This window comes from Trachinotus anak, unplaced genomic scaffold, assembly GCF_046630095.1.
Source record: "Trachinotus anak isolate AG129_WGS33_773 ecotype Australia unplaced genomic scaffold, CSIRO_AGI_Tana_v1 ptg000009l, whole genome shotgun sequence".
Classification (NCBI taxonomy): domain Eukaryota; kingdom Metazoa; phylum Chordata; class Actinopteri; order Carangiformes; family Carangidae; genus Trachinotus; species Trachinotus anak.
The window spans coordinates 18,483,655-18,511,236 of record NW_027273860.1 but is presented as its reverse complement, the minus strand read 5'-3'; the positions used below and the strand labels follow the sequence as shown (position 1 = coordinate 18,511,236).

At 43.4% G+C, this 27,582-nt stretch overlaps 1 protein-coding gene across 5 annotated transcripts in view; it reads right to left on the bottom strand.

Moving 5' to 3' along the window:
• Positions 1 to 27,582, bottom strand: part of arhgap12b (Rho GTPase activating protein 12b) — a 57,845-nt gene that overhangs the window by 14,719 nt on the left and 15,544 nt on the right. For all 5 annotated transcript variants that reach the window (XM_071485655.1, XM_071485651.1, XM_071485653.1 and 2 more), the window contains exon 3: positions 85 to 357. In XM_071485655.1, the coding sequence (XP_071341756.1) occupies positions 85 to 357 (273 nt within the window). The remainder of the gene's footprint in view (positions 1 to 84; positions 358 to 27,582) is intronic.

Sequence of the window (27,582 nt, the reverse complement as noted above, 5' to 3'; positions counted from 1 at the left end):
TGGCCTCATAATGATTTAGACTTTTTATGGTGTGTTCATTAACTTGCAAGACCACAAAGAGACACTGGCTTAAAAATCCCTCACCTCATTCTCCGCTGTACCCTGGCTGTCTCCCCGCATACTGCTGGTGCTGCTGCTGGTGTCCCTGGTGCGTGGAGGCTTCCAGGTCCGCTCACCGGTGGCTCGGTTGTAGTAGAAATGCCTGCCGCTCAGGTCTTTGTGGGTCTCCCAGTCGCCCAGGATGTGAAGAGGCGACCCAGAGGGGATGGGCGGCAGGCTGGACTGTGAGATCTTCAGCTCCTGGAGGTTGGTGTAGACCGGAGAGTCGGACCGGCCCTGGCCTGTAGGTGATGTTGTCTGGAGGAGGAAGAGAGGAGACAGGAGAGGTTGTCAGATCAGCAACTCTGATGTACATTTTCTATGCATTTGTTCAGGATTTTTAGATGATATTGCCTGACTTCACGAATGTCCTGATTTTCTTCTGAAAATTCAAAGATATTCCAGGAACTCCATAACCATAAGAAGACCTGAATCTAATCCAGAGTCTGCTGAGATCTATGTATCTGTGGGAATGGTCCAGTTCAGCACATCAGGTCTGTGTCGTTGCAGCTAAATGTGCAAATACACAGACGTGATGTGCAAGTATGAAGGTAATGCAGTAAGTCATGAGTATCTCTGACTGTCTGCAGGGCAGGATGCAGCTGCTGATCAAATCAGATGCCCATGTGGCTTGCAGACACTTTAAAACCGCATCAGTCCGGTTCTGATCAGGTCCTCAAACCAGATGGAGCAGAGTTACATAATCATTTTATCTGTCTACTAAAAGACCAGATGCAATGGCTACAAACATAAAGAGATACTAGTATTATCATGCAAGCTTTACTTTTGAGGAACTTTAAAACATGAGTTACCAGGCGCTTCACAGGAAGAAGATAAAGACAAAGATGACAACATATGAAAACAAGTGCAATTAAGTGTAAAGGCCAAAAGCCAAAAAGCAAATGGGTTTTAAGATGCTTTTAAAAGATGTGCATTGACCAGGCTTCTCAGAGAGCAGCCAGAAATCCTGAAGACCAGACCACCTGAAGTTGAACAGACTTGGTGATTAAGAGCGTACAGCAGTTCAGCTGTGACATAATAAATGATAAAATCATCCTCAAACCTTGATGTAGAAAGAAGGGTTTGATTTTTACAATCTTCTTTAAGTTCCAATATTTCACACTTTTACTGTGTTTTATCCATAAAAAGATGTATTTGTGGTTTTAAGAACCAAAAACCATCTCAGTGTAGTTTTACATCTCCTCTCTCAGGCTTCTCTGACATCACAAAGTTCCAGAAGTCCTGACGGCTGGTTTTAAGGCTCAGTTTCTGAATACAGGCTGTGTGCATTTCTCTGTGGACTGAGGCTTTGATACTTTCACAGTATTAATGTAGAACCTAGACCTGCTTTATAATCAAAAACAAATGAACATCTACCTTTATACTATATGAGATCTTTAAGTTAGAGATGAGGATTTCACATGGAACTCTATATTTAGATTGAAATCAAAATTAATCCCTAGATTTTTTTTTATCTTTTACACAGAATGTAATACTGGATTAAACTGCATGCTTATAAATTGTGAGTCAGTTTTTGATCAAGAACATTTCTGAAAGGACACATTGTGCATAGATTGAAATTGTCGCTGTTCTGAGATCCTCTTAGCAACCATGTTGACGTAAACATTAAAACTGTGTAAAAAAAAAAAAAAAAAGTTGGTTAAAATAAACTAGATAAGAATGGGGAAGTCTACTTTCTGAGAAAGGGCTTATGTTAAGTGTTGATAAGGTGTAAGTAAAAGTCAACTAGTAGCATTAAACTGCTTTGTGTTGAGACCACAACAAGACTTCAAGGTGGAAATTTCATAACAAACTTAACACTTTTCTTTTCTAAGTAGCAAGAACTAACCACAGTCAATACAATCATCCTAATAACAAATGTGGTCCTGTGGGGTCAAAGCAGTCACACTTCAAAGACAGTTTTTAAAGTCTTTGAAAAACTTGGCAGCATCCGAAGGTCACTTCGGCTATGTTTCCATGGCTACGGCTCACAGCATTCAACGCTGCTCTGAATGCTTCTGAAAAATATTTTGGGTTTGGAGCAGCGATGAGTCTCTGTGCTGGATGCCAGCCTTGAGTCTCTCTAGAGAAGATCCAGCACCAAACACTGTGTAAGAGACAGAGCAGATAAACGGCCAAACAGGAAAGAATTAGATATTAGAGCCTGTGCCAGCACCCCACCCCCCTAACTCCCCACCCCCCCCCACCTCCCCACCCCTCTCTGTTTGTTACAGGTGAGGAATGTGGGGGGAAACGCTCTTCAGTTAGAGGGTTTGGCCTGTTTTCAGGACGCAGATGGGACTTCCTGCCGGTCTTGGAATAACAGGAATATTTTTCACATAAATTATTATTTAATATCCTACACACACGCGGGGGCAGAGGGAAGGTTTCAGTAGCGTCCTGCTGTTTTCAGTTAGGTTCACCCGCTGTTTCTCAGTTTCAGTCCAACACACAGTGAGCGCTCCAGCATGGAGGCAAACCAGTGAGAGATGATGGTTTGGCTGAACTCTGCTTCAGACTCATCACTCACAACCACAACGGAGCCAGTGTGTTGCAGTTTTAATTGGCTTTTCAGGGAATAATACGGTGACGATCAAGTCTAAATGCAGATGGCTGAGTGTGGCCTGAAATCGAGGCTGAGGTCAAATCCATTTAGATTCCACTCAGTCCAGACCAAACTGCATCCGGTGGAGCAGTAATTAACACACTTTAACGTCCTTTCTGACAGTGGTTCAACTAAAACATTTTCCCATCTACACTTTCATTCAGACAGTAATTTAACAATGATTCTGGACAGAGTGGAGTGTGCACACAGATTATTACTGTGCAGAGGAACACAGGCTCATTGTTGACATGCATGCTGCACATATCACCAGGAACAGACTGTCTGAGAAGACGGTTGAGAAGCTGCCATGAGATATGATCATTATTTCACTTCTGAACATCAGGACCTTGTTTAATCTGTCGGGCTGAAATAACCAAACAGGAAGCTACAGTATCACCATAAATGTGCAATGTTTAATATTCTTATAAAGTGAAAGTAATGTAGTAATTTAACGAGTAATGTAAGTTATTACTTTTGATATGAAGTAATAAGTAAAATAATATGATTACTTTTAAAGGAAAGTAACTTATTACTCTTCTGAGTAACTTGGCCGACACTGCACAGACTGAAGCAGCAGAGGATGAGATATCATAAATCTTCATGGATCAAGTTTTAAAAACCTCAAATCCAACACCTCCCATGATGCATCCCAGTGTAGTTTTTCATTACGGTTACAGGTATTATCATCTCACACCTTGACAAAGCTCCAGAGCCACAGAAGAAGCCACAGCTGTTTCTACAGCAGTGCTCCTCTAAAATGAAACTCTAAAGTAAATAGACAACATCAGCAAAATATTTTTAAAAAGGGAACATAACATTAATCTAAAATATGGTCATTATAGTTCTGTGCAACTTCAGCTGAAAAAATTGACTTGTCACTGTCTTCTGGTCGAAAAATTATGGTATGAAGTCACAGTTTCTAAATCACCTCAAACATTATCAACTGAAAAATGTGCTGATTCTGATAAATATCAGTGATGAACTAAAGCCATCTGAAAACACTGACCCAGCTAATTTATCAGCTGAGCTCCAGCACTATACAGGACCTTTACAAGTCTTTTTAGGATAAAAAATAAAAGGAAAGGACTAACTGCTCCCTTGAAATAAAACTAAAAATAGAAAATCTATCTGGAGACACTGAGCGGCCTCTTTTGCTAAAATGGACTGTTCTCTATTAGAAAGAAAAGCCTTATGCAATGTGCACCATATGCAGAGACAGAAGTCCAACACATGCCTGGAATAGCAGGAGACAGCAAAGGCTCTTTTCTAAATGGTTAATTCATTGAACTGTACATCAAGTGTTTCACTGGCACACTGCAGTCACATGGTATCTGCTGCTTTCACACAGGCTAACTTTTGTTTGTTATTAATGCAACCTGGAATCTAATTTAACAGTCGTAGGAGGACAAAGCTGCTGAAGCTGCCAGTGACTGATGGAAAGTTCTCCAACCACAAATGGACAGTTTGAGGAAAGTAACGGTGACAGGAGGTGAAATCCATCTGTGCTGGCAAAGCAGACACACAGTCCTATATTAAAAGAGTGGACACAGAGCAAAAGTACCGGACATGACAAAAATAACACTTTCAAGACTTTTCTTTAGATAAACTTAGTAAAATCCACATATTTTCATCTCCATCCAAAACCATATGTGTTGTGTGTCACCTTGTGTCTTGGGCTGAACACAAACACCTCGTCGTCATCCTCCCCGGCTTTCCTGTAACCTCTGAATATACTGAATGTGCGACGCATGGTGATGCAGCACGGGCCATCAAAGTGTGAAAGGACACACGCAGGCTTCACCTCCCAGACACACGCTCACACACCAACTCCCTTTCTTCTCTCTGACTGCATAACGGTCCGGCTGAAGCTAGGAGGTAATGTGAGAGCGACTGTGACAGACGCAAAGGGGAACATGATCTTTTTACCTCACAAACACACATAACAATCTGACACAACAGGAAACTGTACAGAAAAAGTCAGAGCTTCCTCTATCAGAGTGCGTTTCTGTTCTGACAGACGCCTTGACAGACAGAACTGGCAGCTCAGGCCGTTTCACCACAGGCCAACCTCTAAATTTAACCCGACTGCCACAATCAGACTCGATGTGTTAAGGAAAGATAATACCCCTGATTGCTGCTGCGCGGCTGCTTCGCCCTGCGCTCCTCTTTCACCTGAACAAATGAGGCCACCAACAGTGTACTAGCAAAGCTGCCTGTTCTGAAGGGCAGTAAAAGACACCGAGACAGAGCTGCAGGAAGAAAAAGAAATCAACAAGACGGGGGGGGGGGGGGGGGGGGGGTGGAAAACAAAAGAGCCTTGACACAGTTTAACAACCTTCATCTGCAGAGAAGAAAGAATAAAGATAACCCAGCAGTGACGTCCAGCTGCTGTCAGTTACATACTCTACACTGTCTACTTCAGCCTTCACTTTCACACAGGCATTTTGCAACCAGTGAAGTAATGTAATTAAGATCTTTCAACATACTTGGTTTTGGTTTTGAAAGCTTGGCAAACATTTTATATTCACTGGCAGGAGGTTTTTATTTTCAACTACATTAGTGTTTCCGCATTAGAGCCTGGTTTATATTCTTGTTTTTGATGCTTGAGCTTCAGAAACCTGTGGGTGACGTCACAGAGGCTACGTTTGTGACTGATACCAGCAGATACAGATGTATCTGAGATAATCAATAATAGATATTACTACTCATGTGCTCCAATCACAACATTTACATCTGTGGTCAGTGAGGATGACTCATCCCACAATGCCCTCGTGATCTCAAGAGTGCAAATCTCTCCTTACTGTATTCTCACAGTCTGATTCTTGGCTGGTTTGAAATGAATGAGACATGGCAGAGAGCTGGGAGGCAGTAGATGGAGACCTGGGGTCTCTGACAGGTAATTAAAAATAGAGAGGACCTGAGGGGGGGCCTCATACATCCCAGGGAGACAGACGTGTAAATGAGGGATAGATGGAGAGAGTGAGAGACAGAGGGCAGGAGTGAGGTGATGAGATGTGCTGTTGAATGAAGAACAGTCTTCTTCTTCACAGCAGCAGCGGCTGCAGCGGTCTGTCTGCACGGACATGATAAATGAGTTTCAGACTACAGGCCTGTACAGCAGAGGATCCACACCAACTGCATTATCATGCATTCTGCAGCCTGCAGAGTGTGTAGGCACACCTAGCATGGAAATGTGAGATTAATTCAACTCTGGGTCTAATGGAGTATGTGAATGCAGAGGGGAACAGACACACAGCAAAAGCAAAGGAACTGATGAGAATTGGATCACTAATGGAGCCCAATGAGATTATGCTCTGCTGCATGGGACACAGTTTACTGTAGCCCTTGTATTTATCACAGTGTTGGGAATACCGCTGAGCGTTTCCCCTCCCCTCTCCCTCCGTCAGTCTATCCAGCCTCCTGTCCCACTGTGCTTGTACAATCACTAGAAAATGCCTGTGCCTCGCGGAGTGCTGTAAATTAAACCATAAATTATTCTATGTGTAAAGTAGTGCAGGTCAGGGTGAGGGCAGCAGGGACGTGGGGTCTGCAGTTGCACCCTACCTCCACTGGGTGTCTCTCTTGGGTCAGGAGGGAGGACAGGGAGCAGAAGCACTGGTGAGTGGGTGGGAGTCTCCATCAAATGTATCTGGCCATGAGGAAAGTAGCGTGAGGGGGAGGGGTTTCAACTGGTGCACACATGGCAACCCACTCTGCAGCATCTCCACACTGCATTTCAACACACACACCATCAGTATCTGTGCAGCAGAGCCGAGCTCCACACGCTCTGCACAGAGACAGCTCAAGTGCTTTCTTCTTTTTTATCTTGTATCAGAGCTGGAACCTCGATGCAGATGATTCACAAACTGCAGATGATTCACAATGACTATTATAAATAAAGAAGGAAGTCGAGCTCATTACATCAGGTCTCCAGACCTCACACCAGCTTCCACTGTGTCACTGAACAGATAATATCACTGCCAGAAAATGGCTCAGCACAAAGACCTATACTGCTGACCTGCTTGTACAAAACGAAAGTGCCAGACCTTAAGGGTTCAGTGCACTTGAAACAATAGGTCATAGAGGTGTCGTGTTCAGGGAATTGTGCAAAGAGGAATGAAGGTGCACGCTCTCAGGAGTCTCTCTTTGAAGGGATCCATGTTGTTTCGCTCGGTTTTACACATGAAATGTGACAGAGGAAAGAAGTTCAGGCCCCGCCCACTGTCACACCTGGACAACTGCTGCATGTAGAAGGTTAGATTCTCTGAAAATGCACATTGAAGAATCCAGGTTTTTAGAAACTAATAGGTACTGTTCAGACCAGCATTACTGCTGCAAGAAAAAAAAATACAACCTACACATTCATTTGTATTCAGCTACTTGTTGATACAGTGGGGGTGCCAACACAGAGGCTCCGGCAAAAAGCAAAGGGTTGTTTATTAAAGAAGTTAAGTCTGCTTCAACTTTTTGTCACAATGAGTTTTGATCCAAACGCCCAAACGCACAGCCTGAGGCCCTCACTGTAGGGCCGTGAGCCTCACTGTGAGCCTGAGGCCCCTGTTTCTGTGCATACACTCCAAATCTGTTGTTTTAGAGATGTGTTGATGCAATATTATGATCATTTGTAAAGGCTGTGGTTTGTTTGTAGTGCTTTATTCTGACAGGTGTTTTTAATATTTTTCTCCTCAACCTGTCAGATCATTTAAATCAGGGCTTAAAATGTTACTGTTTACTGCAGCTTAACAATAAATAACATACCTAACATCTTGTTAATCTTGTGCGTTCACTTGTTTTTAATGTCTTTAATTACCGCAGCACTTTTTTTTTTTTTTTTTTAATATAGTGCCTCCGACCTTTTATATGACTTATTAAAATATATTATCTTATTAATTCTCGCGTATTTTTATTTATTTTAAATGCTATTTTAATGTCAACTTAATGTTCTATTTTTAATGTATTTCCATGCCTCTGTAAAGCACTTTGAATTGCCTTGTGTCTGAATGGTAGAAATAAACTTGCCTTACCTAATAAATTGGCATCTACAGTGTATGTGTACATGTCTTATGCTGGATTCTTTTTTTTATATCTATTCTAATGCTTGCTTAAATATGACTTTTATATGATCTAAATTTGCCTTTGCTTCTTTCTAAGTGAAAATGCTTCAAACTGCCTCAGTGTGAGTTGTGCTAAATAAAAATCTTTTCAATTATTTCCTCTGAAGAATTTCATCATCAGGCTACAGACATAAATAAATAAAAACATGACTTTACCAGAGCTATAAAATCATTATTCAGTGTTTAGTTTTAAAGGTCTCTTCTGTCTTCAGTTGCAGATGGCGTCTGCGTCAGTGTCACACCTCGCAGTGCGTGTGTGCGTTTCCCCTGTAACTACGTTACATAATGTGATTGTGTAATTGAATTAGAAAAGGAAACGGTGGCGTGGTGATTGAAGGGAGCTGCAGCCGTGACCATGGCGACACTCAGCCAATCAGGCGGTCACGCAGTGGAGTGTTTGAAGATAGGTCGCAGGGGTAAGAGGTAAGGGGAGGGGGCATGCAACCTCCAAGCCAATGCATCAATCCACCGCCGCTCCCTCTGTTCTTTTGTCCTCAGTGCTCTCATCTTTCCCCACCTTCTTCATCTCTCACTTCTGTTTCCACACACACACACACACACACACACACACACACACACACACACACACACACACACACACACACACACACACACACAGCAAACACTCCCTGCCCTCTTCCTCTGCTGCATCTGATAATCATGCACCAAAACCTCTTTGGCCATTCCTTCCCGTCTCTCCTGCCCCCTCCCAGACTCAGCCAACGCCCCACTGCCCCCTTTCATCACCCACTCTGTCTCGGCTCCAGGAGCTATGATGCTGATGATGATGGTTGTGTCCATATGACCAGATTAACCTACATTTCCAACTCACTGGGCATCGGTCAGACCACATTCACCCACTCCCCCCATCATCACATTTGTGGCATTTCACAAGCCAGAGCCCCCCGTCTGTTCACAAGCAGAGACTGGCATACAGTAGAAAACATGTGCATACACACAAAAAAGATCCTTGCAATCACACACACACACACACACACACACACACACACACCTCCTCACTTCCCTTAGCAACCTGTTCTAGCCTTGTGCTGCAGTTCAGAAAGGCACTGTGTTAAAAAAGACCTGATATTCAGCTTGAGAAAAAAACGGACTGAATAGTGAGTGTGGGCAGAAAAATGTTAATGGGATTCAGATATTGAGTTCACTTACTGATGCAACTGCGCACGCACGCACACACACACACACACACACACACACACACACACACAAGTCAGCAAAACATGGCCAGAGTTTGAGTGTGAAAGCACAAAAAAAAAAAATCCGAAGAAACCTTGGGATGAAAGTGAGTCAGCACCTTTTTCGCTCGTTTGGATGACGACAGCTACTTTCATTTCATGGATCACAGGATTCGGCGAGGCTCACAAGCTGACAGAGACGCGAGCAATTAACCTTTTGGTCCTGAGCTGATAGCGCTCAGCTAAAATGTCAGTTTGCGTCTGTGAGAATACACCCAGTTTCTGATAAACCTCTAGTGTCCTGGTGGAGAATAACTGCTCTGCTGCTTGGATACTGCCAACAAAGCCACAGAAAAAAGGAGAATTTTACCAGATTAGAACACAAAATAATTTAATTGTGCAGAAAACAAGCTGCAATCGACAGATGATTTCAAGGTCTTGTGCCAAAATGATCTGTTTTATGTCATTTTAAAATGTTTTTAGAAGCTCAGAGGATTGTTCATGTATGTAACAGAAGGGATTTACTGTGCCGAGTAATGCCTCCCCAATCAGATTTTCCTCTTGAAATGTTAATGAGCAAGAGGGAGAGGGCGGATTTTGAGGACGGGGGAAGCCTGCAGCCATGTTCAGTCTCATGTGCATATGGGAGAGAGAGGGGGGGGGGCGGTGTCATTAGCCAAGAACCGGTCTTCAGCACCGGGCTGCAGATTCTGCAGCACAAATGTTCCAGTAAGTGAGCTTAACTAGAGCAAGGGAATCAAACAATTCATATCTGGGACAACAAGTCCATGGTTATTTTATAGGCACCCAATAGATCACAGGGTTTGGCTTCTCTGTGGGGCTGAACTGGAGCTGGAGCGTGAAAGCAAACACTGACGAGCCAAAATCAGCCAGACATCTCCTTTTTCGTCCTCTTCGTCTCTTTTAAGCCTATGGACACATTCCAGGAGTGTTTAAGAGTGTGTGTGTGTGTGTGTGTGTGTGTGTGTGTGTGTGTGTGTGTGTGTGTGTGTGTGTGTGTGTGTATTTCAAATATCACCAGGTTTGTGAGGCAGAGGATGATGCAGATGCTGAGGCGTGTGTGTGAAGATACACACTTGCATGAGACAGAACCAGAGATGGTGTTTCTGCGTATGTTGCTTACTGTCGGCGTGCATGATGTGATTTGTGTAACAAGCTGCTTGAGGCAGACGCCACCTGCGTCCCTGCAGCACCTGGGCCTGCTTTCTCTGAGTGGCCCCTGGTGTGTGTTTCTCAGTGCAGACAACAGATCTGTTCAGCCTGGACACACACAGCTTCCAATGGCCTGGTCACGCCACAAGTGAATTCATACACATCTCTTTGCAAAGTATTTGGCTGGAAAAGCTTGGTGACTCTACTTGCAGGGCTAGCTGGGGAACTGCGAACTTGCCAGCTGGCAATGTAAACGCTCCACTCACAACAGCTCCTGAAGCCTGTTCTTATTTTCTCTCTCCTGTCCTGTTTACTCCCACCTGTCTCTTTGTCCATCATTTGTTCAATAAAATGTTAGTGAAGATGGAAAATAAAGCTCCCAGAGCTAACAAGTAACGGGACAAAAACGTTCACATAGTTTATTGTAAAGATATATTTCTATCATATTATATCATACAATACGTGTCTCATAACTGTCTCCAAACCATTAGTGAAGCAGTTTTTACTCCGACAGAGGAGGTTAAATAAAAGCAAACAGTGCAATGCAGCTAATAAGCGTCATTAGCTTTCTTTGTTTTGGACTCTGTCCCTTCAACAGCACTGTCAGCAATGTCAAGACTGATTGCTATTGGTCAACCGCGCATATATGCGTGTCAGATTTCTCCAAAGTTGAACCTGATGCAAAAGCTTTATACATTTGCTTTGTCTCTATGAATGAATCCACTGATCATGGCGATTCCCTTGGAATAAACTGAACATGACACCAAACTTCACCTTTTTAAAGGTCCCATATAGTCTAAAGGTAGATGTCCATGTGTTTTTTTTATCATAAAGCAGGTCTAGGTTCTATATTAATACTGTGAAAGTGTCAAAGCCTCAGTCCACAGAGAAATGCACACAGCCTGTATTCAGAAACTGAGCCTTAAAACCAGCCGTCAGGACTCCTGGAACTTTGTGATGTCACAACAAAGCATTCACCACCCTCAGCCATGTCACAAGCCCCGCCCACCTGGACCCACCATCAAACCTTACAGGATTTGGTTTCTCTGAGTGTTAACCTGAAATCTGCTTTACTTTATTAAATCACTCAGAAAACTGTTGTTACCAGAGCTCCAGAGAGAAGCCTGAGAGAGGAGATGTAAAACTACACTGAGATGGTTTTAGGTTCTTAAAACCACAAATATATCCTCTGATGGATAAAACACAGGGAAAGTGTAAAATCAGGGACTTTTAAAGGCTGTGGAATTTACTCTGGGAAACACTCAGTGTGGGTGAAAGACAGACGAAGAGAATGCATGAGCAGATGTGCACACTATGCTGAGGCTCCTATGTTTCTCTCCACTGGTGGGGGTCAAAGGCCACAGATCCACACAGCAGGAGTGACTCCCAGACCCCCCAGCAGTCTGTCCAGCCTGGGTGCTATGCTGTGCTGTCCTCCCACCCCTCCTCCTCTTGACCTCCTCCTCTTTTCCACTTTGTGCCAAACCTGGACTCAGATACACCACTTTCTCTAAAAGCTGCACAACAGTAAGGCAGCTTCTGTGCTCTACAATCAAAGTGTGAGACTAATGGTCAGACTTGTGGGACGGGATGACAGAGCAGCGCTGCAATCTGTTACCCACACAACCACCCAATAAAAGAGGAAAGAACAGGATGTGATGGATTCTGCGTGCACGCCTGAGAGGGGAGACAGAACAGGAAGGGGCCCAATAAATGAATTCTGGCCGCAAAAGTCAAATGACCTGCCAGCTCCCTGACAGCATCAATTTGTTCTCTTTAGTCGCAGACAGGTTTGGGGGGGAAAAAAATATCGATGACACGCCGTAAGAAAATTCAATTTCTTTTATGGAACTGGCTCTGCCAAATCTATCTCTTATTACTCATTTCGAGTGGTCTTTGCTGTACAAAGAGTCTCTGTGTTCAGACTCGCTGCCATCGGGTTTTCTCCCACTGCACGGCCAAAACAAACACAGGGTCTGTTCTGCACTGACACCACTAAACATTACACATTACAGTCGGACACTGGGGACCATGAAAACTTGTTGCAGACTGTTCTCAGATCAGTGTTTCTGCATCCTTTTATGACTCCTCTCAAACTGTACTGTGGTGATAACATCTCTGAAGAGGAACACCAAGGCACCCAGACATTTACAGCTGCTGGTGTCTAATCCATGCACCCGCGGCTCTGGCTATTAACAGACAGCACCACTGTCATTTCAAAAACTATTTTGCTTCCATAATTTTTTTATTTTGCTCCATTTCTCGGTGGCAGCATGCACAGGGCTGCAGCAGAGACTTAGCAGCATTCTTCTGTGGCTGACAGCTGACGGCTAAACCCTCAGTTAATGACTAATCCTGCCCTAATGCCTTCAGTGTGATTGGTTTGAGCTAATTACACCAGCTCCCTTCCCTGGGTGCTGAATGGCTGTCAGGACGGGGTGGGGCAGAGATAGGAGCAGTGTGGACCTGTATAGTGGAGGTCTTCATGGCATTTGTGATGCTCATTCTCCACTATTTCCTCACATGCCTGTTACAGAATAAACCAATCAATAAAAAAAAAATGTGCTAATTGATCAGTAATGGAAATATTTGTTAGTTACAGCCCTAAACATGGCTTTAAATTAAACATTTGATTGATTTTAATGATCTGACTGAATCACAGGTACAGATGTGGCTGTTTGCAGATGATGAGAACAATGTTAAGGCCTCAACATGTTTTGCAAACTGGGCTACATGGGCAGTAAATACACTGCTGAGGGGATCAGTATGGGCCGCTCCACTGCTAACAGCATACCCTTCACTTTTTGATCCTGGCATCTCTTTTTTTCCCCCAACATCTTTATCATGTAACAGAAATCATTAAAACTGACAAAACAATAACACACAAATAAAGCAGACGGATCTCAGTGTCTGTTGCCATGTGACCAATGGAGAGTACCCTGATTGGCTGGATGTTGGTTCGTTCTGACAGACTCGACTGCTTATCGACTTGAATCTGAATTTTTAACTCTTTTTTAGGTTCGATTTTTAGATCTGAATTTGGCCTGTCGAATTTGAGCAACTCAAATATAAATATTTTTTAAGGCTTTCATTTTTAATTCTGGATTTGTAAACATTGAAAAATGAGTTCTTGAAGTTGAATTCACAGCCAAAAAAAAATTCAGATACATAATTTCAATGCAGAAAAAAAACTGGAGACTTTACAATTTCAAAATCTGGCAAGACAGATTTGCTTCCATTACATTTGAACAAATTAGTTGAGTGTCAATCGCTCAGCTGTGGTAGTCCTTCAAGACCTTTATTGTCCTTTATCATTGGGTCAGTGTTACATAAAAGCTGGTTTGGATAAATTCACCGAAAGCAGACATGTCTCCATGTTTTTGGTGTTTACTGTGGCATGACGGCGAATGTGGCGTACGCAGCAACACAGACTCTCACACTGTACAGAGCACAGCAGCACTGGACCTTCACCTGAAGCCTCCACCCACATGTCGTATTTTGCATTATTTTGAGTATATCATTATTATTATAGAATTATTTTTTTTTATTTGGTGTGAAAGGCCCATTAGCCTCAAATATCAGTTCTCTACAGCGACACAGCAACAGAGGAGAGAAAACTAGTCCCAGTCCTGCTAACCCTTATTAGCAGGACTCGACACTGTATATTTTTAGTGTAATATTACTACACTGGATACAATACATCTTATTGTATATGAGTGAATACATTAGCAGCCAACACAAACTACATCATAAAAGCACAAAATCACTTGTGACGGCTCATTATACTTTGGAACCAGACCCCTCTCTTTCTCTCTCTGTCTTCAGCACAGCTGGCTGTGCTTTATAGCAGGTTATTAATATTCCCTCAATTCTTCTGCTCTGTTTATGTGGAAACAGAGATAGTCAGAGTTTCTAAGAACTAAAGGGGGTGGGGGGGTCTGACTTCCCTCTGCTCCAGCAGAAACTCCCCGGCTCCTTTTAAACAGGACGATAACATCTGGAAGAATTATGAGCAAAATATTTAAAAATAAGTGAAATTACAGAACATTAAGACCATCTCTGAATACACTAAACAGATTGTTCTGTCTTTGAAGTAAAAATGCACATAAGCATTAAAATGTGCACCGACATGATCCGGCTTCACGCTGCTCCTTCTGCACAAACAAAAGGCTTCATACAACTGTTTTCACATGTGCAGTTGTACTCTGAAACACCACAAGGTCCCCTTTCATCCCAGAGGTGCTGGATGGGGCCGAGGTCGTTGCTGTGTTTCACCATGTAACCACTAAATGTGATAAAACGAGCAACTGTACCAACACAAGCAGGATTCGTGTATTGACATCAACATACACATTATCATCTCTAATAAACCTGACCCCAGCATGAACCAGAGGTCTGTCCAACTCTTTGTTCTCCTGAAACCCCAATGAGACTTCCCATGAGCCTTTGTGGTTCTGAGAGTTCATGAGCATCCACATAACCCTTTTTTTTTTTTTTGCACAAGTGCAACACACACTCTTCATGTGTTTGAAGAAACCATTATAAACACACGAACCTCGTCCTGTAAAGTAAAGTATCACTGACCCTCAGCACTTCCTGTTTCAGTGGATTAAGTTTCAGGAGAAGCAGATTACAGGCCGACGTGGAGTCTCTGTGTTCGACTGACGACTTAACGCCTGCTGTAAACACACTGCTGTTATTATTCCAGCATGTGTACATGTGTTTTTATCATTAGCGGCACCTTAAGATCAAATTAGTCAAACTCCTACGACTCCTGAGCAGCTGAGAAGAAAATAACAGGATGTGTCATTCAGGTCACAGCCGGTATGATCACACGATGGTTTCCATAACTACACTAAAGTTATATGTCGGGCTGGTGTTGGTCAACTGAAGCTGGGGAAAGTGCCTGTGCACTCTGTTCCTCCATCCTCATCCAGACCCAGAGACTTTCCCACTGCACACACACACATCAGCACATCAAACTGCGACTGTGACAAAAACAGATCGAGTTACTGTCCTCACAGTTCAGACGCCAAAACAGAGCCAGAGCCAACGGCAGCAGAGCTGAGACATAAACATGTTAGATAACAGGGACGCCCCGCTGACAACCTGATGCTTATAACTGTTCTACAGATCACTGAAGCCTCCACGTCCGCTGATGCCACACTGATTTACAGGACAACACAGACTCAGTCAGTCAGCGTGGAGACAATAAGGGATTAATACACTTATAGATCCATGCTGGAGAGATATCTGGCTACCTAAAATCACAGTCCACAGCTGGTAGAGACTCGAGCTGAAGAAGTGCTGTTTCACACTCACTGGCCGAGCATCGTCTTTTCTCTAAGGCTCTGTCCACACTGCTACGTTTTCATTTTAACACGCTGCTCTTCAGCTACGTTTTCACCTCACAGCCACACAACCCCACAATTCAATGCATCACATATCATAGATGAAAAAATGACCAATGTGTGACTCTACAGGCGTCAGTGATGATGTGCCCTGCAGAGTAAACAGGGTTAGTAAATAAGTGAATTTTTACTACTGATGCATAAATGCATCATCACTGGTAGTTAACCCTGTGCTTCACCTGCTGTGAGAAGTTTATTACAAGTCAAGCACTTAAGTTACATGATAGCATTGTAACTGCTGCACTGTGGTGAACCGATGTTCGTAAAATTTTATAGGCAACAGTTGAGATCAGGAATTGTGTAACGCAGAATCTGGCATCAAGCTAAACAGGCAGAGAGCAGAAAACAACGTAGTACACATATCATGAGAGTGCATCATGTAACAACTTAGAAAATAGACAGCAAGGTTTTCATTTTATTCTGACTGCCCTACAGATTGGGGAGGGGGGGGGGGGGTCGATGGGCATGACAGGGCAGACCCAGGGGGTCTGGTGGCAGTAGGCCTGAGGTCTATTGATGTTGTGCCACATTAAGTGCAGAGACAGCGCGGGACACAAGGGCTCTTGGTACAGAGGAAAACAATAGTCAGTCAGCCTTCAGTCACTACAGCTGAGCAGCTGGGGGGACGGGGGGGGGGGTAAAGAGAGGTGTGAAGTGTCACGCGGGTTACTCGACTCCTCTAGGAGAGGGTGGGTAGAAACACCGTGACACAGAAAGAAAGACAGAAAGGAGCAGGACAATAGAGAATAATGAAACCACAGTGGGTCGACTTGACAGCTGTGGTTACCGTGGAGAAGTGGGGGGGGGGGGGGGGGATGCTCGTGTTAAACCAGTGTGGCTGTTATTACTGGAGAATAAGGGAAATGTCTGTACATTGCCGTGTCTCCCTCTTGTCCTCGGAGACGCTGGGCAGGTGTGTCAGCGACAGGCCTGAGGAGGAAGCAGCTTTAACCTATTCTCTGATGATGAACGGCTTCAGTCATGAACAGTCACCTGCCTGCACAGACATGAGCGCGGACACACACACAACCTGAGGGCACTGTCACATCTCACAATATCAGCCCTGTTCACTGACAGCATCCATCCTCGTCAGCGGGCCGTTCAGGTCGAACTGAATTCACCCTGCAGTTTAAGTGAAGGTCACATCCTCTTCTCTCTCTCTCTCTGAATCAGTTATTCACTCGTCCTGATGCTGAGAGAGGACACTGACAACTATCACAAACCTCCTCTCTCTTATGTAACCTGAAAAAACCTCAACAACAGAGAGCTGAGGTTTGCCGGTACTCCTGAGGACAGTCTACTCTCACCCCCGAAACGCAGGTCACCACAGCCACCAAGATTCAACAACTTCTACTGGCTCTTATCTAAGAGTTTCTCCAAAGAAACTGAGACGACAGTGTTACAGCGTGGATCCTCCAGATCTTTTCAAGTACTTGTGCTACACTGCACATCTATAATGTTACTGGACAGTTTAAAAACAGGATGAAATTCATGCAGCAGAAACTAAACTGTCCTTAAAACCAGAAGGTTCTGATGTAAGAGCAAAATTATTGTAAACAGCAGCAATTAAACGTATCATTTAAACAAGCAGACAAGATGTGGACTGAGGAGGTCTCATTTTCCAATTTATACTCCACCAGTTGATTTTTTTTTTTTTTATCTTTATTTTTTTCTTGTTAAATTATTTATAAATAATGTGGATTCAGCTGAGAATGGAAAAAAACTGCAGATGAAAGTTGTGTATATGATTGTATAAACTTGTTGCTGAAACTGAAATAAGTTAATAAGAGATATCAAAACCTGGACTCTGCATCCCCAGTTGTTTATAAAAAAAACAATCAATAGTTTAATTTATGAAAATGCATCATATTTTGTTAGACGATCATATGTTTTGGAAAACTGATCTAAAACATAACTGGTAAGAACAGCTGCTACATCTATGTAGTGGAGTAAAAAGTGAAACGTTTCCCTGTGAACTGTGGTGAAATGTAAATACAAATTAACACAACATGGATATAATCAAGTACAAGAAACTCAAAACTGAAATCAAGTATAGTAACTTCAAAGATGAACTTCAGTAACCTTCTGACAATCACAAAGCACATGGTTCACTCAGATAAAAAGTTTGACACAGCAGCTCTGCCCTCGGTACCAGAGACCATGACAAGAACCAAGACCCACTAACACCTGCTCTACTTTCCCCTCAGCCAAGTAGCCTAAGCCTCCACAGATCCCGTCCATTCACTGAGCCTGCGTTTGGACAGAACAACAGCTACTCACGATGTAATGTGGGCTCCTCAGGTATGAAAACATGATCCAAAAACTAGAGACGAGTCCGGTCGGCGCTGGGGCCGGGGTGGGATGTCCCGAGCAGGTCTGAGGATGTGGTGGAAGTGGCGGTGACAGTAAGAGCCTCAGTGTATCCAGATTGTCGTCACACAGAAAAGAAGACGCCTCAGCGGCCGATTAAAGGATCTTAAGAGATCTATTTAGGGCCCTGGTGCTCGCCTTAAATAGGAGCTCTCATTAGCTGAGTGACCTGAGCCTCAGAAACACAGGGAGCGAGGGAGAGATGGAGGGAGGACGAGAGACAGAAAACACACAGCCAGATGAAGGAAAGGAGGAGGCGTGCGAAAGAGACAGAGACAGAGTGGACGGCTTGACGGGTGGCCGTGTTTAAAGTTCACCCGGCGGGCCATAAGAGGTCAGAGTTCGCGATCCTTTGGGGTCATAAAACGTGGTTCACACGCTCCACTTACACTGACAGACGCTGTAGTGAAACCTGCTCTGAAAACTGCTCTGAATGTGGCCGAGAAACAGGCCAGAAGCAACTCTGACGGCCTGATCTCAGCAGCACAAAACCAGTTCAGCAAAAGCCATTTGAGACCCAGTTTCACACAGCGAGTAGCTGCAATCATTAACCTGCCAGAACCCACTGTGTTTGTTCTCCTTTGTCAGATTCTGGAAGAAGATTATCAAGATTCGATTGAAGAGTCGGCCTTCGCCCGCTGCCAGCTGTGTGTGACAGGACGGTGATCACAGCTGATCCTGACGCCTCTTCCAGCGCTTCCTCCCAGTCTGTCAATAGAAAGGTCAGCCAAAATAGACGGGGATGATGACAGATTAGAGCCATTATCTACCTCGTTAGCCAGGCGGCAGATTGGTGGGAGGAGTCATCTGCCGAGGGGACGTCACAATTTTGTTGTGATGAGCCAGGTGAGAGAAAGGCTCAGTGAGAGTGTTGGTGTGTGTCTGTGGTGTTTAATGTGGTTGAAATCATAAATGGTGTGAAACCGGCACCGGGTCACTGCTGCTGCAACACGTGTTCACATGCAAACACACACACGTACACACTTACACACAATGCAGGAGAAGATCGTCAAATGCCATAAATGTGTTATTTTTTATTATTACACTGTTAATTACTACATTTTATTTTTGTTTGTGTTCAGAAAACACTCATGCACTTGACAAATGTGTCTTGTTCTGACATCTAGAAAAAATGTTTTCTGGTTCCAGCAGGGAAAACTAGGTATCATACTGACATTATTAAAGTTCACACTGTGCCCATTTTCATTCTCAATTAATGTGACTGACTAGCATGACTTTTATTTTGGATTTAATACATAAGATGACAAGATAAAAACAATGCTAACACGCCCAACACACGTTCCTATAGTCCAGAATAGGGCTGCACAATTAATCAAAATATTATGGAAATCACAACATGGCCGAGTGTAATATCCAAATCACAGGAGCTGCAGTTCTTTTGATAAGTTAAAATGTGTCACAGCAGATGATAAATGAAGAATTGTGGTGCAGAGAAGCCGCAGCCTTCAAATCATTTTCTCCACATTTAAAGAAACATGTTTGTTTGGTACAAGCCCCAACAAAAATCACATCATTATCATTTTTAGATTTTTCTCAGTGAAAAAGCAGAAATGATCATTCAAACTGAAATCATGAATCTTATCGCAATATCTGCCAAAATAATCGCAATACTTAATTTGTCATTCAAGTTTTGCATCAAATCAGAGCTGCTCCAAACAAGAGACACCCAGGGATTCTCAGGAGTCACTCACATGCACGAGCAACAGACTCAAGAAAAGATCACAGAGAAGAGAGCAGAAAGCATGACGAGCTCAACGCTGACAGAACAAATATGAGACTGAGACAGGCTCAGACAAGTACGCTGATACATCAGTGCACCTCTACTTCAAATCAATAAAGAATCTCTGATTACAACCGCAGGCTGCTTACAAGCGCTGGCAAATAATCAAGCGATACAGTATGACAACTATGGATGAGTCACCCTGCAAACTTCAAGCCCCAAAGACATAATTTCTACCGTTTAACTGAGCCTCGCCCACATGAAGCAGACCTGTAATCTTCATCTCGCCTGGACTGAGATGAGCTGGTTGTCATTTTGTAGCAGAAACCACCAAACCTGGTAAAGAAAAGCCTGAATAGAGTTTTTAGTACCTTCCTGTCTGTGCTTTTATTTCTGCACAGAAGGGAGAGACAAAGACGAGAGAGTCTGTATGTGCTCAAACAGATGATGACTCATTACTGGTAAGAACAGAGTGGGAGCGCCTTGGAGCCGCTGAGAACGCCGGCAGCGGCACATCAGGGTATTAACCCCGGTGAATCAGGTTAATTGAAAATCAAACACGCAGCGAGGAGTGCTTTTATCTCACAATGCCATTTCAGCTTTAGGAGCAGCGGTAAAAATAAGGAAGAGATTGAAAAGCCGCGATGTGAGTCAGTATGTAGCTTTCACTTTGTGCCACTGTGTGTGTTGGGCTCGCACCATGCATATGCATTAGGGTGTGTTTGCACTTATGAAGCTGATTTCTAATGCTCCAAAATTAATGATCCTTCTCTGCAGAATGTGACCCAGATAAGTGCCACCCTGCCGCCCCGGGGGTTCGAGTGGCATAATTCCACACATCTCTCCCTCTCTGCTGAAACACTCCAACATCGAACCTTTAACCCTCTGTGGAGTGCTCTAAGGTGCCTCTGCAACAGGGCGCATGAGTGTGTGCAGGCGTGCACGTCAGCTTGTGATCATGGGCTGAATTATTCAGGCCACTGGTCAATATCACGCTCTCTGGCACACTGATTGAAGCTGGTGGAGTTGGGAGCTAAAGGGGTGGCATGTACCACTTCAACAGATGACAGCCACCCACAGGGGAAATGGAAACTTCCTCCCAGATGAAACCCTCAAAACCAGCAGGCTGTGGTAAACACACACACAACCACCCTGCACACACACACACACACACACACAGGAAGTGTCGGGGTGCTTCAGCTTGAGGTGAGAGACAGGTTTCTCAGAAATTGGGCAGGACTGTTGTTGAATTTTTGATAAATAATCTGAGCAGATCCTCCACATAGGTTCAAATGTGTTTAAAGAAACATCTGAAGATGCTTCACTGTAGTTACGTAAGTCACCTTTGCCTTAGAAGACAACGCAGGAAGTGATCACGACACGCCACGAGAAGAAGCAATAAATAAGATTATGAAGAAGAAAACAGACGGAGTGCCGTGATGCAGGTAGGAACTGAGGGACTGGGTTGTAACAGCACATCTGGGCTGGGTAAGACTGACAGCAGAGACCCCCCCCCCACAGAGGGGACTGCCACATTCGCAGCTTATCTACAGTGAGGAAATGGAATTACCTGAGCAGAGAGAGAAAAGCTGCAGCACTGCAGGTGGTCTGGACACCTCCCTCTATTCCTCTGCCTCAGGCTCAGCACAGCAGGAGACACCAGGAGGAAAATGACAACAACAAAACTGTATATTGACAAAACTGATTTCTATTCTCATAGAACTGATAAAAAACACCTGAGCATATGGAGTATTTACAGATTATTGGTGATTGAAGCGTACCAGAACAAATGATGTAGCTGGGATGCAGTTACTGGTGATAGATAGGCTTTGGATCAGTCTTTATGTATAATCCAATATAAATCTGACGGATTATTTCAGCCCCAGCAACTTTAAATCAATAGCAAATCAATATTTTTAAACACTGTTCTTCAGGCGCTGTTGACATACTGAGGACATAATTATCCTTGTGATCAAACCACAAAATAATAGAGGCAGGTGTCATGGCAACGATTACCAAAATAAAACCAGTCATGGCAACATCATGGAAAAACTCCAGTAAAGGTTTCAAAGCCGCACGTTTTGGATTGTTGGGCGAGCACTTTGAAGACGTCTCCTTGGGCTCTGGAAAATTATGATCAGCACTTTCTGACATTTTAATTCAATAATCCAAAATACCTAATTATCATTATCATGTGCTTAGTTTATCAATCATTCTTTTTGACTGTAAATAGAAAAAAAAATACTGTTATAATTCCCCCGATTGCAAGGTGAAATCTATAAATTGCTTGTTTTATCTGATCATCAGTCAGAGCCCTTAACATTTTGTTTATTGTCGCAGACGACAAAGAAAAGGAACAAATCCCATGAAAAGTTTGTTTCCACAAAGTCAAGTTTTCATGACTAAGAGAAACAGCTCCGTCTTTGTGGCACTGCCTTTATCAGATAATCCCGTGGTATCAAAACTGTTTATTTATCTTAAAGGGAGCCTGTGACGTTTTTTGCTGTTAACAGTAGTGGCACCTACGCAGGCGATGCAGTACACATTTCTGCTGGAGGTGACGCACAAAGAATCACTGTAATGCTTCATCAACATGAAGCCTGAAAAACATGGATGTAAACAATGAAGGATTTAAAACTTTTTTTAAATAATTGTCTCAACCCATGAAGGAAAACTTAATCCAAAGAATTCAATAACAGCACAACTGTGGATACAAGGTTTTTGAGAGACTGGAACAAAGGATTATTTGAGCATTTTTGTTTGGTAATTGATTAAACAAAATAGCTGTTTGAATTTCTGTTTATTAATCAAGTAATCGTTTCAGCTCTGACAATAATCGACCCATCATTACCTGATTACCCTTCATATTTTATGAATTAGGAAAAACAGCCATTTTTTTGTTTACATTTCTCTACATTGCAAATTCTAATCCGAGGTCATTTGTTAAAGGAGCTATATGTATATGTATATGTTTTTGTTATCACTGCATAGCTAACGTTAGTATTAACAGCTGTTCAATGACCTGTCTGGAAGAAACGTTGCGGGTTCAGCATCAAACTGGAGCTGAGGCTCTTGGCAAGCGACCACCACCAGCTGCTGATGAGGAAACTCACACACAGCACCTTTAAAGTCTGTGACCTCGTCTGTATCTGTGATTAAACAGTTGACCAGTTAATTGGTTGGTTATCAATTGAAAACCTTTTAATAATGTATCAAGCAATAACACCAGACATTTAGTGGTTACAGCTTCTTAAATGTGAGTATGTTTTTTCATCACCATAAACTGAATATGTTTGTTATTCGGTTGTTAATCTGATGAAATGAGCAGCAGGCGTCGCTTTGGCCTCTGGTTACTTGTGATGGCCGTTTGTCATTGTAGGTTAATGAATAATGATTAACGCCGCCCGTGGTGACAGGGCCAAGACACATGGGAAAGTGGGCTACTGGGCTACACACAAATAAAAGGGCATATTTAAATCTCCTGCCCATATTGGCCCACATACCATGACTCAGGCTGTTTGACAGGGTGTGTGCGTGCTGGGGGTGGGGATACAGTGACAGAAAGATGCATTGTGTCCCGTTCACACAGGTCATGGGTCACTCAGCCTACTACCCAGAGACTGCCAAGCCGGCCGGCCCTCCCCTCTCCGTGCCCCCCTCCCTCTCTGCATCCATCCAGAGAAAAGTTCCAGCAGCAGAGCAGCCACTGTAAAGCCATTGTTGTGTACAGTCCCCGTCAGAGAGAAGGCTGCCTTGTCATCTATACTGCCCAGTCACATGCTTGGGGTCTTTAGAAAAATGAACTGCACGATCAGCTGGCCACTGGTCTGTATGTCCACAAAACATGACCACATACTGAACTCTGGTCTGCCAGCCACCTCCCAATTCGCACGTCAAAATATTCTTGGCGGCCTGACAACCATCTGCTGCTGTGCTGATGCCTGTTTCTAGAAACACTTATTCATTTCAGATAGAACAGAATCCCACTGCCTACATGTGGGTAAAGAAATAAAATCTTATCAGATTGAAAAATAAAAAAAACCACAATAGAACCAGCTCTGTCACACACTTCCCCCGGCTGTAGTATCTCCCTGTGGACTGCCTTGTTCTCTTTCGTCCTCCGGGTGACCCATAAAAGAGTCTTGGTTGGCTAATTGATTGTCACAGAGCTGCTTCTGTAGAAAGCAATTCAATTTCCACCGGGCATGTCTTGCCACATTATTGAGAATGGTGCTATTGTTTTGCCGAGCCGGCAGCAGCACGTAAAGGCAACTCTGCCCGCCAAATGGTCCGCAGCCCACTGACAGGGTGTATAACTGGGCAGAGCAGCAACTGCGGCACTCGGTAACCTCAAACCATGAGGTGGTCCTCTCCTGCTGAGTGGTGCTGACAGGGATCTGGAGCAATGATGCCAATGGGTTCGGGTGGGAGTAGTAAACAGGGTCAGTGGGTTTGCTTCAGGGGAACAAAGGGACACTGGATCAGGGCCCAGATGGGCACAGAGATGGTTCAGAGGGGCTGAGATGAGACCTGGTCCCATTTCAAGTTCAGGGCAGGGATATGAAGTACAGCTCAGGATTTTAAATTGTTGAATCCAGCTCATTTTCTTCATGATGTTAATGAATGACAAATGCAGTGCTTGTCAATACAAACAATGATTAACTGCATCAGAAAATATTAGGTTACATATACAAGGCCCTGCACATAAAAATGCAAGTGAAGTCAAAGCTTTTAATCTGTTACATGCACTGTGAATGATTAGAAACTAATAAAACTGATGAGTCCAATAAAAACTGAAGATCACCACAGCTTAAATGGATTTACTTTGAAATTCCAGGTACATTTGGATCAAGTTGGCAACTACAGCCCCGTTTTTGCTTCCAAATGCAACAAAGAACATTTGCATCACAGCTTTGATGCTTCTATTCTCTGTCTGGTTTCTTCTATGGTAGCTTGGCTCATGGGCACTGGGGATGCACGATTCAGAAAATCTCATGATTGGATGTTGATTCTTGGGCCCGGGGTTCAACTCAAAAATTGATTTTTGATTCAAAAATGATGATAATAGGTCATATAGTTTATGGCATCAGACAAACATCCAGCTCAGTGACGTTAGACGACACCATGAATGTAGCAGGTTGTAATCAGTGTGGGTTGAGCATGGGTCTTATCAAGCTCCTTCTTCACCTCAAGGTTATAAATGGGGAATAAATGGGTTGAATTTCTTTTACCTTTACGTTTTCCATTGCTCACGCTGCATTTTGTTCTTGCTCAGGCCAACGAGGAGTACAGCACCATCTACAGGACTGAACTCATGTCAGGAAAACATGTGAGCCAGGGCGACCTGAGAGCCCAGTGGTGAGGACGCAAATGCTCTAAGCAGGTGTCCCTGGTTCAAATCCTGGCTGGCTGGACTCTTTCCTGTATATCATTCCTTCTCTCTGTCCCATTTCCTGTCTCTCTACATTTGTCCTATCAAATAACAAAAGCATGAAATGGTAAAAAAAATACAGACTTTTTAATTTACTTTTTTACAAGACTGAAAAATATGAATCAATTTTTTGGAATTAATCAATCAATCTCAACTCGGTAGAGATAGAATCGTGATTCCAATGTGAAGATTTTTTCTGCACACCTCTCACAGGTACTGTAGTATTTTGAGGCGTCCCACATGGCAAACTGCCAGAAAAAGTCATGATAGTCACAGAAATTAACCTGAGACGATTAAAACTGATAGTCGTAAACTTAAAGCATTGCTACATTATTCGGTTGACTCCTGTGATTGTTGAAATGGGAGTTAACAGTGGGGGGGATACTACCTGAGGCAGTGGTTCCTTCCACTTTACCATCCCATGAAGTCATGAATTAAATCAATGGTGAAAAACAACTTTCATCCGTATTTACCTTCACCCTACTTCAAAGAGCAGGTCTCTTATATTTCATACATTCAATACATATGCAAATTTATTCCAACAGAGATCTCGAGTGTTACTACTTTATTCCCTAATTTAAGGCTCTTTGTGTGAAGTGGTTTTCTCTCTTTAACATCATCCTCAAACATGAACAGCATGCTAAACATATCTGAAGCACCACAACCCAGCAGGTGCTGGAGTGGCTGCCGTCTGATTTGAATGTGTCACAACGGTTGCAAACACCCACTTATTTCAGAGCAATAGTGGCTTAAGAGCCTGGGGTCAGGCTGGCAGATCAATAACAGACCTGTCTCCTGGCCGCCGGGAGGGGGTCCTGGCCCAGGCCACAGAGCAGAGACATAAACCGCCCCCTACCCAACTATAAGAAAGACGGATTACTCGCCTTTCAATTACCACCAAAGGGCTTTGAGCAAGAGATGCAAATGAGGAGAAGGAATTCATGAATTAAGCAACAACGAAGACTTTGACGTAAACAGCAAAAAAAAATCACAGTGTGACACACTTGGTGCTGGACGGGATGGGTTGTGTGCCCCCCGCCCTCACCCCAGCACAATCAGGGTCAAGACTAACAGCACGTAGCAAATAAGCACATCGTTCAACAAGATGAGAAATGCTGGAACATGTTGGTGTTGCACGAACAGGAGTTTTGGGGGGGAATGGAAGGGGTTTAACCCAGGAATGTACTGTACACAACCCCTTAATCCAGATATGTAAGAAGATTGCATTCTAGTATGTGTATGTGCGTGGAGGCGGGGGCAGTCTGTCCAGGCTCCTGCCTGACCTGTAAGCCCCTCTGTCCCACAGTTGCTGGTGCATGAAGCTTATCCAGTGAAGCCTCTAACACTTTTTAGATGATTACGGCACTCTGGCCTGGTCTGTCTCTGAGGTTTAATCCACACAACAATGTTCAACAAAAACAGCAATTTGACCAATCAACAAAAAGAAAAGAAAACACACCCTAACGTACTGAGCCCAGGCTTATTTGCTGATGCACCCAAACAACAGACTCTCATACGGAAAGTAAATAAAACAGGAGGAAGTAAAATCCACTGCACTCAGACAACTGACCTTTGTCACAAACAGGGCTACAACCAACATCATTCTAATTATTTTGTTAAAATAACATCATTTCTGCGTACATGCTGCACTTCAGAAGTAATGTTTTCTACCTGAGTCTTACACACTGAATGGATCTGCCTGGTCACCATAGCAATGAGGTCAATGGCCACTCAGGATGGTCACACTACACAGACCGAGAGCAGATCTGTGCACTTATAACGAGGAAATGAGGTGAAAAGCCGTAAACAAGCATTAATGAGGTATGCCTGTCTGAGCAGATGGTTGGCAGGAGCTATCCTGCGCCTTTATTGTGAAAACACGCAGAGCAGATTTAGTCTATGTAACCTCTAGTAGCAATAAAAACAATCTCTGCCGGGTCTCCCACTAAGACAAAACAGAGAGACACTGCAGGAGAGGTGAGGTTTTTATATTATAATCTATTGTCCTGTATTAACACATGTAACATCTTAAAATTCTGAGTCAATTTTTATATTGATATTTATCAAATTACCATGTTTGTCTTTCTGTGAGCAGGTTGTGTACAAACTAAGATTAGGTCAGTTATGTTCTTAAAAAGGACACAAGTTACAAGTTTATTTCATTAACACACATCACCATTGAACTCTATATGGTCTTCACTGTCCAGTTTCTAATTTCAGGGTTTGAAGAACTGGGCTGTTAATGTTTCAAAGAAAATGGAAAACGGAACTAACAAGTTACATCAACAGAAAGTTGAGCACAAGGCTGGAGGACAGTGTCAGCACTCGCGCTTCCAAACACATGTTTGTTTTGCTTCTGCTCAGTCTAGATAATGGTGACCTGACCAAGGTCCATTTCAAATACGAGGAAGATATTCTTCAAAAAGCAAATGGTAGAGAGAA